General features: G+C 40.0%; 1 protein-coding gene across 1 annotated transcript in view; it reads right to left on the bottom strand.

Moving 5' to 3' along the window:
- The window catches only part of WDR54 (WD repeat domain 54), a 1,113,980-nt gene extending 1,110,542 nt beyond the window's left edge, over positions 1 to 3,438 (bottom strand). The window contains exon 1 of the mRNA XM_044064000.1: positions 3,211 to 3,438. Coding sequence (XP_043919935.1) covers positions 3,211 to 3,435 — 225 coding nt within the window. The 5' untranslated portion in view covers positions 3,436 to 3,438. The remainder of the gene's footprint in view (positions 1 to 3,210) is intronic.
- Positions 3,439 to 16,633: the final 13,195 nt, after the last annotated feature.

Genomic DNA, 16,633 nt, shown 5'->3' with positions numbered 1-16,633 from the left:
AGGTGGAGCATGTCCATTAATTCCGGGTTGGACATGGCCTTGTATGTCAGGCACAGGTCACCTCTGAGCAGACGGTATGCGACTGAATAGAGCTGGAGTTGTCTTTGGAGACAAAACTCTCCTCATGGCATCGAAGGCACCATGGCTCCAACGAGAAGGAGTGGATGGATCAGAGAGTACCGTCCGATCCTCTCGCACCGAAACTCTGGGCTCCAAGCCCGAGGTAGGAGCCGAGCTCATCCGTGCCGAAGCCCTGAGAGGAAGAGTCGGCACCGACAAATCGGTTCGACTATCCTCCCCGGACCCGATGGGAGAGCGCCAGCTCCTAGAGTCCTCGGTCGGCGCGGAGGACATCCGAGTAGATGGAGCCGATAACACCGGTGCGGGTATCGGCTCCAAGGGTTCGACAATCATTGGTTCAGTTTCCTTCGGCTCCGAGAGTCCAGTACGGCTTGGAGGAGTAGACCAATCCGGTTCCATGGTCTTCGGCACCGACGAGCTTGCCGGGGCCGACAACAATTTGGCAAGTCTTGGTGCCTGTAAAAGCTTCTGCACTAGCCAATCCATGTCCAAATCTGAAAGGCTGACTGAGGACTTAGCTGAATGCATCAAAGGTGCTGACTGGAACAGAGAAGTAACTTCAGAGACCGGCTCCAATACTGAGAGCTGGCTCCGAATCAAAGGTACACCTGGTTCCGAGGTCTGTGGAACCGATGACCCTCCTTCTCAAATTTTTGCCTTTTTTCTCACTTTGTCTGAAGATTTGGATTTTGAGGATTTGGAGGACGTGCTAGTACCCTCATGGCTACTCAACACCTCAAAAAAGGATTGCTGTAGCAATCCCCTGTCTATTAGCTTCCTCAGTCTCTCCAAGAGGACTCTTGAAGAAAAGGAATGGCAAATGCTGCAAGTGTCTTGGAGGTATTTAGCCCCCAGACAGTAGACACATTGAATGTGTCGGTCAGTGACAGACATTTTCTGCCCACAATTTGGGCATTTTTTGAATCCCGATTTAGGATGGGATTTCTCCTTTTCATCCGACATAGTTAAATAAAACAAAACGGTAAACTGCAAAAAGTAAGACAGTAAAGTCCTTACTCACTTGTAAAGACCCACAAAACAACTTAGCCCAATCCAGGCACTACCTATAACAATATAATTATAGATTATAAATATAGGGCTAAAGAGGCCCACAGAGAAAAACCCTGTCTATTAGAAAAGACTAATAAGAGTAAATAGGGCTAAAGGCCCACACAAACCAACTAAGCCAACAGGGCACTAACTATTTAAAACTATAGATTATATTATGTAATTATCTAATACTAACACACAACTATCTTAGAAACAAAAAGGAAAGTTTTTTTTTTTTTTTTTTTTTTTTTTTATAAAACTTGCTGTTATTTTCCCACAAATGGTCCGAGATAGCTAGATCACCAAGATCTCTCTTGCCGCGGCAAACTAGATCTGAGGTAATTCCAGCAGTGCATTGTGGGATAAGGGGCTTGGTCTCAAGCTACTGGCAAACCTTGAGCTTTGCTATGGGCCGTGTCGGAGCCCAGGATCAGCTCCGAAACTATCAGTGAGAATAAACGGCGAGATTTAACAACTTCACGTCTATTGTTTTACCATTTAATTGTGAGGCATTTCTCCCCGGACCTCTGTTGAAAAGAAGCACCTTGTCTACCTACCCAAACCATCCCGGTAAACAAATCCTGGTCACCTCAAGAAGATATTTAGTCTATGCAAACACCATTACCCTTATCTGCCACAATGTGATTTTTATGTGATGTGTACTGCTTTAATTATCTGGACTTTGTACAGAATATCAAAGTCAATATAATATTCAGCTTTACAGCAGGAGTCAGCTTCAAAATATGGTTCATAATGATCTCATTGTAAACAAAGACAGCAGAACTGCACTTTGAACAATGATGTGTTTTATATGGTTTTTACTGTCAAAAAACTTGAGTTCCTCAGTTAGGGCACTTGATTTTTTATTTCAGTTTTCTTCACTTGCATTTACTTTTTTTCTATACTGCTCATAATTATACATCTTCCATTTTACAGTGTTGCTGTATACTAATATTTAGTTTACATTTTATCAAAAATACAACTGTTAAAATAAATGCAAAAAATAGGAAAAACTCAGCAGAGGGGCATGCAAAGGTAAAATATACCAAGAGTGGATGTCTGGCACTGCCATTTTTCACATCCTTCCTGCACCACTGTTTGTAAACCTTGCAACAGTTTCAACACAGTTCTGTGAACAGGCTAGGGTAGGCAGAAGCCCTCCTATAATTATGCTAATACACAAAGTGCCTGCAATCACCTCAGGATACACCATACAGAATTAAATGTCCCCCCACACCCACTTCTTTAAAACCACAGTGTACTGTAATGGTCAGCTCTACTGGTGAAATTTCAATATATACTGGAGTACAGCTGATTTGATTACTGCACAACTTGTCACCTTCATGAACTGCATGGAGCACTCTCAAAACTAGCAGAGAAGCATTGGCATACTCTAATAAAAAGATCCCACATAGTGGAAGGTACCAGAAGGCATGCATGAAGTCCTGAAGAGCAAAGACCCTTGTCTCTGGATCACAATCCAACTTGTGCCTTGTGCTAGATCTCCTGAAAATGGCATAAGACATTTATAAGTTCCCACATAGTTTGCATGATTCAAAAAGAGGAGTAATTCGAGAAAATGACTGCATTTTTGTTTGTACAGCAGACAATACTGCTGTCTAGAATCACACAATATGGAACATTTCAAAACCAAGAAAAAAGCCTGACATTCCAAAAATAATAAATATAAGAATGGCACGTCTGTATGCATTTAAAATTTCAGGAAACATAAGTAGATCCCCAAGTTTCACAAACTGAGTTCCTTGTTTTTTTTTTTTTGTTTTTTTTTTAAAGGTTAGATAGGCATTAACAATTTTAAATCTATCAATAACAATAACGAGTGCTTCAGGAACTCTTAAAAGGTTATATTTTTGTTCTTAAACCAGTAAAATCCTTGTAAGGTATTACTTCTACAGAAACCTAGGTCTTCTAGGTCTTCCAGTGTTCACAAAATGTTACTTCTTTAGTCGCTGTACTAGCTTTCTGGCTACAGTCTTGCTTTTGAAGATGCAACAATCTGTTAATGTTAACAATTAAGAAACGCAATGAATATTTTCTTGCGACAGACGAGTACCATACCTGTATTATTAGGGAAGAGCTGACAGCAATGCTACCCTCTTTGGACTGCAACTGACGATGTGAGAAGTTCAGCCCATCTCCAGAAGCACTTACCATGTTGACCACATTGCCATGAACAACAGTAAAGTAAGTAAGGTTTTTCTCAGAAATTGGTAACACACTCAAGTTGTTATACAGTGCAGATGCACTGCTTTTTATCTGAATACTTTTCTCTTTCCTGTACATCCTAAAAACAGAAGCAGAAAAGTATTAAGCTATGAAAACAATTAGTAAAAGAATTAGAAGAGATAGCAGCATAAAAATATCAAACCAAAGCTCAGTTTAAATAAACAATCAGTCAATGCAAAACTTTCCATTGCTGTAATATTTGAACTGCCATGCTTAGTGATAGAAATATGATTTTCCTTGTCAGAATGTAAATATAACATTTGGTTTAATTACAAAAATTGCATTTTGTAAGGACCACCAAAGGATTACTCACTGCCAGAGAAAGAGTAGCTTGCAATGGAATTATATGCAAGATCAAGAAACACTGAAACACAGAGGTGAGGCAATACCTTTCATTGGACCTCCCGAGGAATGGCTCTTTTTAGCCAGAAAGCTTGAGCAGTTGTATAGCAATATCTATCTTGCTCCAATAAAAGGTATCACAGCAAATTTGAGTTCCACTATTTTCTGTCAATGGACCACAATGGCATTTCTTTCAGCCATGCAGAACAGCAGAAATCTGCAGCAGAGGCCCTAAGTGTAGTCATTGCAGTTGTTTCTTGTCAGGGTGTAAGGAACATGTCTGGCAGACTATCCCCATTTACATGGCCAAAGTCAATCAGTTTCACATATTCACCTAAGCAGAAATTTAAAATGGCAGTGTAGGAGTTGATCTGCTGCCCTTAGTATGTTGCTGCTCCTTAACACATAGACACACAGACAGACAGAGAGAGACAGACATACACACCGAGACACACACAGAGCCACACAGAGGCACAGAGACACACACACACACACACACACACGCAGAGACACACATACGCAGAGACACACATACGCAGAGACAGAGACACACACACACAGAGACACACGACACACACACAAACACAGACACACACACAAACACAGACATACACACACAGAGACGCACACACACACACAAACACAGACATACACACACAGAGACGCACACTGAGACACACAGGCACACACACAGAGAGACACACACACAGAGACACACACAGACATACACAGACACAGAGACACACACCGATACACACAGACAGAGACACACAGAGACACACACAGAGACACACACACAGACACACACACACACACGCACACACACAGACGCACACACACAGACGCACACACACACACACACACGCACACACACACACACGCACACACACACACACGCACACACACACACACGCACACACACACACGCACACACACACACAGCCTGTATGCAATTCTCTATAAATTTGCCTCCTTCCCATCTCCCTATGGCCATCAGGCTTTATCTCAGATAATGCCACTTCTTCCTTTTCTCTTGGTGTCACGCAACATAGAAAGGTTGACACAAGAGATAGCAACCACTTGTTATTCTCTGAGAACTATTCTGTAGTGCTGCTACGTCCTCCCTCAAACTGGGAGCAGGCATACAGCAATACCTTGGATACACCAAATCTGGGGTAACACATACACTTCCTCACACCCATAATGCTCAGATGGACACAGCAGCACTCATAGGTTGGGATTAAGTCCCTGTGTGCATATGGAGTACGTTTCTGGCCCTTACTTTAGGAGGCATTCCTCTGATGGGTTTGAATTTTTTCCCTCCCCTCAGGATGGGCAAGCTGCCATTAGATACTCACTTTTCTCTCTGGCCAGCTCTCCAGTCTAAGCCAATAATCAAAGCTGGATTGACTGGGGTGTAGTCAGAGATTATCCCCTCAATGCAAAAAAGTCAACAAAAGGGACTTCATTAATTGCGTAATTTCACTGTGGGGCAGGAATGCACACCATTTATGAAAAATATGGACAGATGACAAATATTATTAAGTCAAAACAGAAAAGCTCCTTGATTAGACTGAACACTCTTTAAATGACTCAGGCGTCATCTGACCCGTGCATCCTCTTATTTTTCTCGAACCTACTAAATATATTCCCATGATCTCTGTTAATATCAAAATCAGTTACATTTCACAAGAAAGTCTCTTCTTATTTGTACTCACTAAAGTATCTAATTATTCATCTGCTCTGGGCAATGCACTGGCAAGATTTCCATCATGCCTATACCATATTCAGCTACTTTTAATGTAACTGGTCCCATCTATTCTATGGATTTAATTTCCAATCTACTTACTATTTGAAAAGCTAATTTCTACTACATAAATACTTAGCACACAATTTGGTGAATGCAGACTACTCTAGTAGCACTGGTACAGGGTTCAACATGTACTGATAGGAAACCATAAATTCCTAGTTTCAAGTTTCTTCTAAGAAATCAGTTTATTGACATAGCTTTATTTCATACTGCAGATGATTCTATGCTTGGAATATGACATTATCTGGATAGTTAAATGTTGGTACAATTGAAAAGGAAAAGTCTTATTATGATCATTAGAGAATTTGGTACTTGCGTATAATTGCAACCAGGTTCCAAACAACTCAGTCTTCATGTATTCACATGCCCTTCACGTTTCACTGTGTTTCTTACTACAAATAAGTCCCGAAATTTATTGTGTGTAAAACATCTTGGTAAACAACAAATATTTTCACAATCAGGTTGCAAACAACTCACGGTTGTACATACGGTTTTGACAAACTATAAATCAGGAGGTGCCAGAAAATGTCCGTACATAAATTTGTAGTATCGATAATACGCAATTTATATACATAGCCTTGAAAAATGTTATCTTTATCCTGTGATTTCTCACACTGTTAAGCAGACTATGTGTCCACCATTATCCTCTCTAACAAATGCATAATTTCTGCAACAGACACAGCGATTATTACACATTAACCATACTGTACAACATTTCTATTTATGTCACACAATCCTGGAATAATATGATGATCAAACAACCTACCCCACAAGTGCTTAATGCACATATAACAGAAGAAGAAAGGCTGCTAAGTTTCAATATCCAAATGCTTCAAACTGAGAAAATCTTTCCTTCTTCTGTTACCTTCCCATTAGCCTTCACAGGAAATGTGTCGTGACACACACCCCAAATAATCAAATATTTTGAATGTTCATCCCATACCTGTTTTTTATACATGCAAAGAAATTAATATGTAATGCAACTATCCATCATTTAAGCAATTACAAAAAACAACGTTAATAAATTTGTTGGCACATGAAGGGCATGTAAATATATGAAGACTGAGTTGTTTGGAACCTGGTTGCAATAATACACAAATACTGAGAATTTCATTGCGCCAACAGCTGTTGGGGACAGGCATTTGCTTCATTTCCACACAATATTTTTTTTTTATCGGTGCAGAAGCTTGACATTCAAGTACCAAAATCACTTAAGTCTGGACACAAAGGTGATGGGCAATCATTTGAGTCTCCTTTTGCTGGAAGCACTAAATGAGCATGCACATGATATACAGAGGACCACTTCTTAATGGGGCAAATATAAAAAAATGGCAGAACATACCTTTAGGATGACAGAGAAGAAAAATCATACTATTAGTGAGAAACTTAGTAAGTCATGTGTTAAGTACTTCTTTTCTTTGGAAATAAACACACTGAAGCTTTGGTCAGGTAAAACCAGATCTTCAACTCAATGGAAACTGCAAAATGAAATTTTTTTTCCAAGACAGACAGCAAGCCATGGTGCACCCAGCATAAAGGTTGCTTCACCCTCACACCTTCCTTACTCACATTGTCTAACTCTATAGCCAAACAACAGTAGAGAGAAAAGAAAAAAAAACACTCCTGAAATCACTAAAGGCACAAAAATATAAACCGTTTTGGCAGTGATTTTTTTATGGAAAAAGTAATCTGGAAGTTGCACACTGGAAACTAAAAAGAACATTGTGACAACAGTCACAGCTAACAATCTGACCAGTTTTGATCCCCTAGAAGTAATAAGTTTCAGAGGACTAGTACTCTAACCTACTTGAGAAATAACACTTTTTGACTGAATGTTTTGAAAAGAAAAGTAAAAACAGAGGATTTGATATATGGAAAACATTAGCCACTTGGTAACAACTAATCACTAAACAGTACTGTTCAAAATCAATGTAAATCATGACAAATAAAAATTAAGTTTCTGGATTTCAAGAGAGCAGAGTCTTGTAAATGGGACAGTGATCCAGAAAAACTCATGAAAGCTGCATGGACAAACAATGTGGTACATGAATAACTGTAGTCCCACAAAAGCTCTAGCAGCTGTTAATGACAGTAATATGGACAAACAATGGTTATATGTTAAAAATGCACTCACAGAAGCAATAACTTTTGGGTTAAACATTTTGCCAAAGTAAAAACAAGAAAAATAAGTTGACATCAGAAGTTAGGAAATATGTACATGAGAAATATAAGAAACCACCAAAGGAACACTTGTTACTGCAAAAACAATTAAGAAAAACAGGCGAAGTAGTTACAAAAGCAATGGTCAATCAAAAGTGAGGATAACATTGCCAAATCAGTCAGTACAATGATACCACATTCTACAGATATAAAATGAGCATAAAAGATGAAAGCAGGTATAAAACTCAAGAAATTAAATGAAAATGATAAACAAAATGCTGAGAATTACAGAACAGAAATGAAATGTATCATATTGAGTCAAGAATAATGGCCAGTAAAATGGAGTTGATCCCATTTTTAATAAAGGAATTGGTCATGATGGAACTTTAGAAGCTAAAAATAGATCTGACGTGAGTCGCCCTAAAATCCTTAGATAACTAAATGAAGAATATACAGCTGTTTGATGAATACATAATGCTCAGAAGGAGGAACAGGGTTTAAGGAAAGGTATGAACTGAGCAATTTATATAATGTTAAAGTGAACAAACATTTCCAAAAATATCTTTGTATTCTACATGTTGATAATAATAATAGAACCTGCTATTAATGTATGTCAGCTCATGCTGCAACTTAAAATATGATGATTTAATACAGATGTTTTAAAAAAATAAAATAGACTCATGTCAATGTCTGCAGATTCCTGCCATCGAGGTATTATTTCCATACAGGTTGAGAAACAATTGGTCTCAGTCCCTTTAATCAAACTAGTCAAACTATATTGATCAAGTGACACTCATTGAATAGGCATACATGTTAAATGATAAAAAAAAAAGACACACAGACAGAAACACGACTGAGTAAAACAACCATCAAGTAAATATGAAGTGATTCAATAGTAAAACTGGTGAGTGCTTTCGCTATATAAAATAGCTTCTTCAGACCAAAAAAGTGAGAACATACAACATCCACATTTAAATATAATTACATCGCTACCTGTTACACAGTCATATCAGAAGCCAAATGAAAAAAATTGTCATGAGATGGAAGGGGAAAGGGAAGATGAGAAAGGCTGGAAACAGACAACACATATCTATTGCTATCTTAAATACATAACTTTCTTATCTGATGTTGTCTTTTCCATCTATTCCACAACTGATGGAACAGAATCCCTAGCTACTTAGCTCCATGAGTGGTTTCATAGAAGGACATTGTGGAGGATGGCAATACTGAAAGCCACCATATCTCATGAAAGCAAATCTAATTTGAACTGGAAAATGAAGGTATGAATATTAGACCAGGTTGCATCAGCACAAATGTTATCAATCAATGCCCTAGAAAAATGAAGAGTGGTTTAGGTAAGGCCACACCCTTTTGCTTATATACATGGGAGATGCAGCTAGTCAACCATGTAACTAAGGTTACACATTGACACAGCTTCGCTTTAGAAAATGAAACAACTGGTCTGACTGAAAGGTTTGGTTCAATGAAGGCAGAAGCATAATTGTCTGTACACATCCAAGAAATGAATCCTGCATTCTCGGTTATTCTAAAAATTTGGAAAGACGACTGGTAGATTAATATTCTGATTGAGTGAGGTCTGTCTCACTACTTTAGGCAGAAAAGAGGAGTTGTGCATAAAAAAACCCTGTCCCAGTAGAAGATAACACATGGATGTTGACAAGACAGGGCTTTGCTGCCAGGAAAAAGGTTTTCCCAAGTCAGAAATTTTAAATCCACCTTGGCAGCAAGTTAAACAGGAGCTTGGGTCAAGGCTAATTGCAAGACCATCATATCTTAAGGTAGAGTAGGATCCTTGAGTGGGGGGTCTAAGAAGAAAAGTGCCACTAAAAGCTTTACATAACTTGAGTGAGGCTAAGAAAGTGTGATTCTCTCCATTATGGAAGTATGAAACAGCTGCTAGCTGAACCTTGATAGCTGAATAATTAGCTCCATTATGAAAAATGCTGTCTATATTAAAAGACCGAAAAATTAAAACCATGAACGCCTAACGAGCGAAAGAAATGGAACCTCGAACTTGCTATTGTGGGGGGGGAGCTGTGCCCCCCACACCCCCCACTAAATATATATTCCAACTCAGAGATCGCACTACAGTGAGGAAAGGGCAAATATTCCAGTCTTCACTGCATCGCAATCTGACAAACAGCACTTCGGGTTCAGTTTTTTTTGGCTCTTTAGGTGTTCGCGGTTCTGCTCTTTCGGTCTTGTAATACAGACCAGAAAAATGGAAGCAAGGAACTCTAACAGTGATGACATAAGGGCTGAAAAGGGCTATACATTTCTTTGTGCAGCCCAAATGGAAAATCTTTTCCATTTACTTTTTGTAAACTTTCCTAGTGGAGGTTTTCTGAGAAGAATTAAGAAAATGGATCACTTTGGAGGAAAGCCTGGACTGACTAGCCATTACTGGAAGTGGAGAAACCACGTATTTAGTTTTAGTGCTTAAATATCTGAATGAGGCATTTTTGGACTGATGAGACAGGAGATCTGGATTTGAATCCAGCACCCATGAGGGGAGGATATCAGTTAGGCCAGAAAAAGGGAAACCACAGCAGTCGAAACCAGAAAGGGGAAATAAAGATGACCGTGATTTTCCATTGTAATGTTTTCTGCAGAAATTTCAGAATTAGAAGAGTTGGTGGGAAGGCTTACGGGAGACTGAATTGCCAGTCATGAATCAGAATGTCTCTCAGGGATCCTCTTTCAGGGAGACCAGAGCAAATTATATGCTGAATTTGAAATTTGTGGGAGAAGTAAAAAACTACAGCATGGTTGGTCCCGTTGTTGAAAGGTTTGTTGCCACTGTTGAACTGAGACCACTCATGAGGTAGCAGAATAGATGTACTCATCCTATCCACTAGAATGTTGGTCTTCCCCAGTATGTGTGTTGCTATCAGAAAGTAGCTGGAAGATATTGCCTACTGCCATACTCTCATCACTTCTCAAAAGAATCTTTTCATTTACTGAACACAACAGACAGGAGTGTGTTCCTCCTTATTTGTAGACTACTGACTTGTTTGTCACTCTGAATAAAAATCACCCCTACAGGAAGAACATCCTGAAAAGCCTGCAATGTTAGGAATACTGCCCTCATCTCAAAGACATTGATGTGAAGAGTGGCCTCTGATGAGGACCATGTGCCTTGAACCATCTTCTCCATGTAATACCCCACCTCCACCCTAGATGGGAAGCATCCATGGTTGCTGTGGTATTTGGAAGAGGAAAGAACAAAGGTATGATCCCAAAACACCTCTTGAAATAGAATCCACCAAGTACATGATGCCTGCAGATTTTTGTTAAATGCCATGGGCTGTGATCTGATGGACCAGTGGACCACTAGTGTCTATTGTAATACTCTCATGTAATACTTTGCCAAGGGGACCAAAGTAATGCAGGCTGCCACTGACGTTGCAAGTTGAAGAACTAGTCTGGCAGGTGGCGTTTGACGGGAAAGGAGTTGTAGGTCCTGATTTGTTAGAGTGAATAACCTGCTCTCTAGTAACCTTGCAATTTGAATGGTTGTGTCCAAATGTGCTCCTATGAACTCCAGTACCTGTACTGAGAAAAACTGCGACTTGTTCTGGTTCACTAGAATTCCCAGGTTGGAATATAGCTGAAGCAATTAGGTTCTGGCACAAACTAGTAGAGACCTAGGAGTGGTAAAGAGCCAATTGTCTAGCTAGAACACCCAGAACCCTTGCAGTCCGAGATCAGCTGCAATCACTGCCATGCCATGCATCTGGGGAACACCCAGGGGATTGTGCTGAGGCTAAAGGGTAGGGCTCAGAACTGAAAATGACTGGCTTTCAGCCAGAAGTGAATGAACCTCCTGGAGCATTTGTCCATTCTGATGTGATAGTATGCATCCTGTAGGTCTATCAAGCACATCCAATTGCCTTCCTCAGAAGGGAGAGGATGGACTGCACCATGGTCATTCAGAACTTTGTGTGCTTGCTGTATTGATTCAAGTGGCTGAAGTCCAAATTGGCCTTGGGTCCCCATTCATTCTTGGCACCAAAAAGAATCTCAAATACGTTCTGAACTCTTGCTGGTCTAGTGGGACCTCTAAGATGCCTCGCTCATCCAGCAGCTTTTTTATTTTTAATGCTGCTGGTTCTGTCTTAGAGGGTGGAATGTTTATAAATTTCTTTTGTAGTCGAGGTGGAGAAAGAAAGGAATGTAACAGCCTCTGATAATTTTCCACACCCAGACATGTTTAGTGATGGACATACAGGCTTCTGGGTTCAAAAAGAAGTGCCCCCGACTGCCTCCACAGTACAGCAGTTGCACAATCATTTAGTAGTGCTGATAAGGCCTCTCTGAGAATGGACCCCTGAAGCCTTGATTCTGTGGACCTCCTCTGCCAAGAGGGTGATGTCTACTTTAACGATACATCCCTCTGCCTTAGAGGGATCTACTTTCAGAATAATTTTGAAAAAGCCCTTAGGACTTCCAGAACCACTGCTTTTTACCCCTTTCTGGTCTCTAGAGAAAGTCCTCACGCAAGCACATCCAGGCATGCCTCTTTATGGTAATCTCAAAATACCTGCTACATTGGACAAGAGTGGTATGGAGGGATTTGACAAAGACTGAAGTGTCGCCAGCTGAGAATCCACTGTTATTCTGTCTTCTGTAGACATGAACCCAAATAGAGACTTTGACAGATCCTTTGTCAAGTCTCTCTGAAACCTAGTCATGTGCCAAATAATTCAGCAACCTAAATGCAAAGGTAGCTGAAGCATAATCTCACTTCACAAACCTGTCCAAAGTACTGTACTCTCTGTTGGGTGGATGGACAGATGAGCTCTCTTCTGCAAGTTCCTTCTTACTGGCTGCCACTATTACTATGACGTCCATTGCTAGGCCTCTGCTCCAGTGAAAGCAGTCTTTAGGGGCAACAATATTTCTCTCTTTCTGGGAATCAGTTTTGTGACATCCAGTTCCTTCCATGCCTGGCAAGAGATTAAATCTACCATCTCATTAGCTAGAGGAACCACACATGGAGTAGCTGATCCAGAAACAAAAGCCTTAAGTAAAATGGATTCCCCGAAGAACAGACTTCGTAAGACCAACCTCTTCTGTATGAGAAGCTTTAGGATCTCCCTGAATAAGATGTCCTTAAGTGGTGATCGGGGGGACCTTTCCCCTTCATTGAAATCCATGTCTTCTGTCAAAGACTCCTGAGGGGGGTCAATGCATCTTCTCTTACACATATTCTTCCGAGGAGCATCCATGGGGGGGGGGGGGGGTTCACAGAGGATTCGGAAATCTGAGGGGTGTCTTGAATAAAGAAAGTCTCATGGTTAGTGTGAACTGGCTGTCCCAATGGGATACATTGTGCAGGATCAGGACCCTTCAGAACAGCTTACTGCACTGTTCAATCATGTCTTAGTGATTAAAGGCCATGCAAATCGAACAATCTTCTTCCAGATGTGTTGCCCCAAACAATACAGAGTTAGGCATTTTATGGCTACAAGCCACACATTTCTTTAACCAGTTAGTTTGTTCAACAAAATCTCTAAACAGTAGAAGGAAAGAAAGTCAGAGCTAAACATTACCAAGGATGTTAACAAAAATGTCTACATATGTATAAACAAGAATTACCAACAATGGTAATGACAAGTGCTAGCTATTACTAATAAGAAAAAGGAAGGAAACCTAACCTGAAAGCACAAACGAGACTTAGAATAAGGTTTTTTTTTGTAAGGGTAGAAAAGGAACTCCATTCTGAAAAAGACTTGCACTAAAAGTAGACTAACTAGAAGGAGCTCAGTTCTTACCTGGGATCTCAATTATGTGCTAGAAAAACCTCACCCTGCCTCCCTTTGAACCAGCAGCATCTGCCCTGTTAAAGATGCTCACCTGGAAGACCACTTTACAAACTGCCTTCACTTCTGCAAGATTGTCTTTTTTTCTTTATGCTACTGATACTTAGGGTATTTCTGCTCGAGACTGTGTAGGGAAGATGACAAATTCTACTTGAAACTGGACAAGTATATTAACATAAGTCCTACCTAAATATAAACAAAAGAGAAAGTTATAAAGCAAACCAGTGTTGATCCTCAAGCATTGATAAACTATACAGTGAAATAAACTCCTTAAAGTATATAGCAAAACAAAAGATCCTTAAATTAAGGAAAACATGAGACAGTTAAAAAACTAACAAATGGCATCAAACAAACAACATTCCATGTGTCTACTGTAGTAACGAAGGCCTTCTACTTGGCGCACGTGATTAGCAAAGGCATCACCTCTAGAGCAAAGAAGGTTTTAACCCCTCTATACCACTCACTAATTAGGCCCTTAATTGGCATGTACCCTACAATGCACCTGCAGCAACTGGAGGCACCTCAGAGGTTTCTAACAAAGAAGATCAAGGCATGTACCTTACATAGATGGACTAAAGTCCTTGTCACTGTACTCTGTATCATACAGACTCTTAGAGGAGACTTATGCCTGGCTTACAAAACAATCTCTGACCCACACCTAACAAATCTGCTGCACATCCATAAATCAAATAGGATTAGAGCTACCCATTCCATGGACGTAAATATAGCCTGCAATTTGAATGGGACGTGGTGGAGGGACAGATTTGTCTTCCAGTGACTGCATCATCTTTGGAATAGGCTGCCAATTCATGTGAAGCAGAGCACATCTATGACAATGTTCAAAAGGAACCTGGATGAGTAGATGAGGCACAGTAAATTCTTACTGGGGGATAGGGCCCACAGCCCTCCTGAACATTACTAAATACACTCCTGGATATTGGCTAGAATATCGATGGTATTACATTGGGATAAAATGGCTAGGCTTGAAATTACCTCCAGGTCGATAGCCTAGCAACCTCCTATGATCCTACAATAGAATATCACAGTATACTTTCCAATTGAAAGCATTAGTCCAAAGAAATCTGGCAAAAAAAGGTAGAAGCACTTAGCTGAACTTGAAGTCAGAGCCAATGAATTACGTCTGTACTCCACAAATGGCAAATGAGACCCAAAGTAATGTTGGGGACAGGAGAAGATTATGAGTAAGGGGAGCAGCCTGAGCTGTGGATCCTAAGCCTGGAGAAAACCAGCTAAAGTCAGATCAGAGGACAGATCCAAGACCCATCAGTTGAGGAATGAACATTAAAGTCATCAGATTTTATGATTCTCCGGATTGGAAACATGGTTTAGAATGCTTTTGGAAAACTTATGCAAATACCAAAGAAGACAGCTTCAAACATATATTGAATTAAGACATTCCAAAAAAAATTACTGAAGTAGTTCCTGCCCTGGCAAAACGAAGCCCAACCATTTAAAGTATCGTTTTGATACAGTCTCATAACAATAAGCTATGCAACTTCCAAACTAGTTTGACAGTGCATGTGTGCACTTCATGAGTGGCCTTCCTTGCCTTCCAATCATAAATGAGACTACAACAATCAGGCTGATGTCCTTAGCCTGCTTTATATAATATTTAAACTATCTATGGGCATCCAATGTCCAGAGAATTCTCTCACCTTTATATTGTCAAGCAAAGAAAAAAAAACAGTGGGAGCCATGTAATGTGCCATGGAATTCAGAAAGGATTACCGTGAGTGAAAAGCCTTAATAGGAGAGGCTTCCATCTTGTATTAACCCTTTCTGATTCATAGACCATGCTACCATTGAGGTTTCACACTAGTAGGAGAATCAGTGCGGAGGGTGGACATGTTGGCTGAGCTTCATGGTAATGAAGCATTCCAGGGGGCAGTACCAATGCTTATTATCCATGTTCTCTTCCTCAGAAGAACCTAAAATAACTTGCTGGTTTTCTACAAACAGTAGGTAAACTGCCAGGATTATCAGCATTTGCTTTAAATGCATCCTTTAAACTATGCAGCACATGCAATATAATGCAGAGGATAGGTATTTTTAATCTCTGCCCTGAATAATTAAATCAAGCAATGTCCCAGATGCAATAATCTCCTATGAAATGTACAGATGGGGATTCAAGAGAGATAGCACAACGTCATTCTCCCTCTTGGTCTTCCTCATTCTTTTAATTCCTAAGTGGAAAGCATCTATCTGCTAGGAAAGGGACCTAAACTATACCAGCACACCAGTTAAGGACTCTGCATGATAATTGCTAATTTACTTCGCTATACAACTGAAGAAAGATTCCTCTACTCCCCCTGTCCCACAAAGAAAAATTTCCTTAAGAAAGGGACCCAAGCTATTCCAGCATATTAATTAAGGACTCTTCATTATCATTATAATGTTCTTTAAATAAGACTACCTTTGTTTAGGAAGGACATGCTTATGAACTCTTTCTACCACCAAAAAATCTAATCTCATACCTTAATAACAAAAAAGAAAGAGAAAATAAGCTATAAATATTTTATTAATTAAATTAAATTGTAAATTTGCCCTGCCTAGATGTGGCTTTCCAGCCCATGCTCAACTACGCTCAACCTTTATTTCAACTTGTCTCCAACATCCAGTTTATCCAGTTCTGACTTGGTCTTCATCTAGCCCTCCTAGTGTGCACTCACCCCCACCCCTCCTAATGTGCACTCTCCCCCAACCCTCCTAATGTGCACTCTTCCCCCACCCACTGGCTTTCAACTAACAGCATACCTCTTTTCCCATCTTTCATACTTGCTTACTCTTGCTACTGTATTTCCATACTTGGATACTGCTTCTTTAGGTAGCTAAAGTTCAATTCACTGACTGCATAATTTGGACAATCTGACAGGGGATTGTCCTGTTCCACTCCTCACCCCTGCCTCCATTCCCACTATTCCCCATCAGTACATTTATCCTCACATAGGCACACCTTTCTTACCAACTAGCTTATCAAAACTCGTTGATTAACTACCAAAACCCTAACATCAGTAGGACAATAAATAAATCACTACTCCAATCTCACCAATAGCATTACTCACCTTATCTACCTGCC

Source organism: Protopterus annectens, chromosome 2.part2 (genome assembly GCF_019279795.1).
Source record: "Protopterus annectens isolate FY-2018-M chromosome 2.part2, PAN1.0, whole genome shotgun sequence".
Classification (NCBI taxonomy): domain Eukaryota; kingdom Metazoa; phylum Chordata; order Ceratodontiformes; family Protopteridae; genus Protopterus; species Protopterus annectens.
The sequence above is the reverse complement of the archived record's forward strand: the minus strand, read 5'-3'. Positions and strand labels throughout refer to the sequence as shown.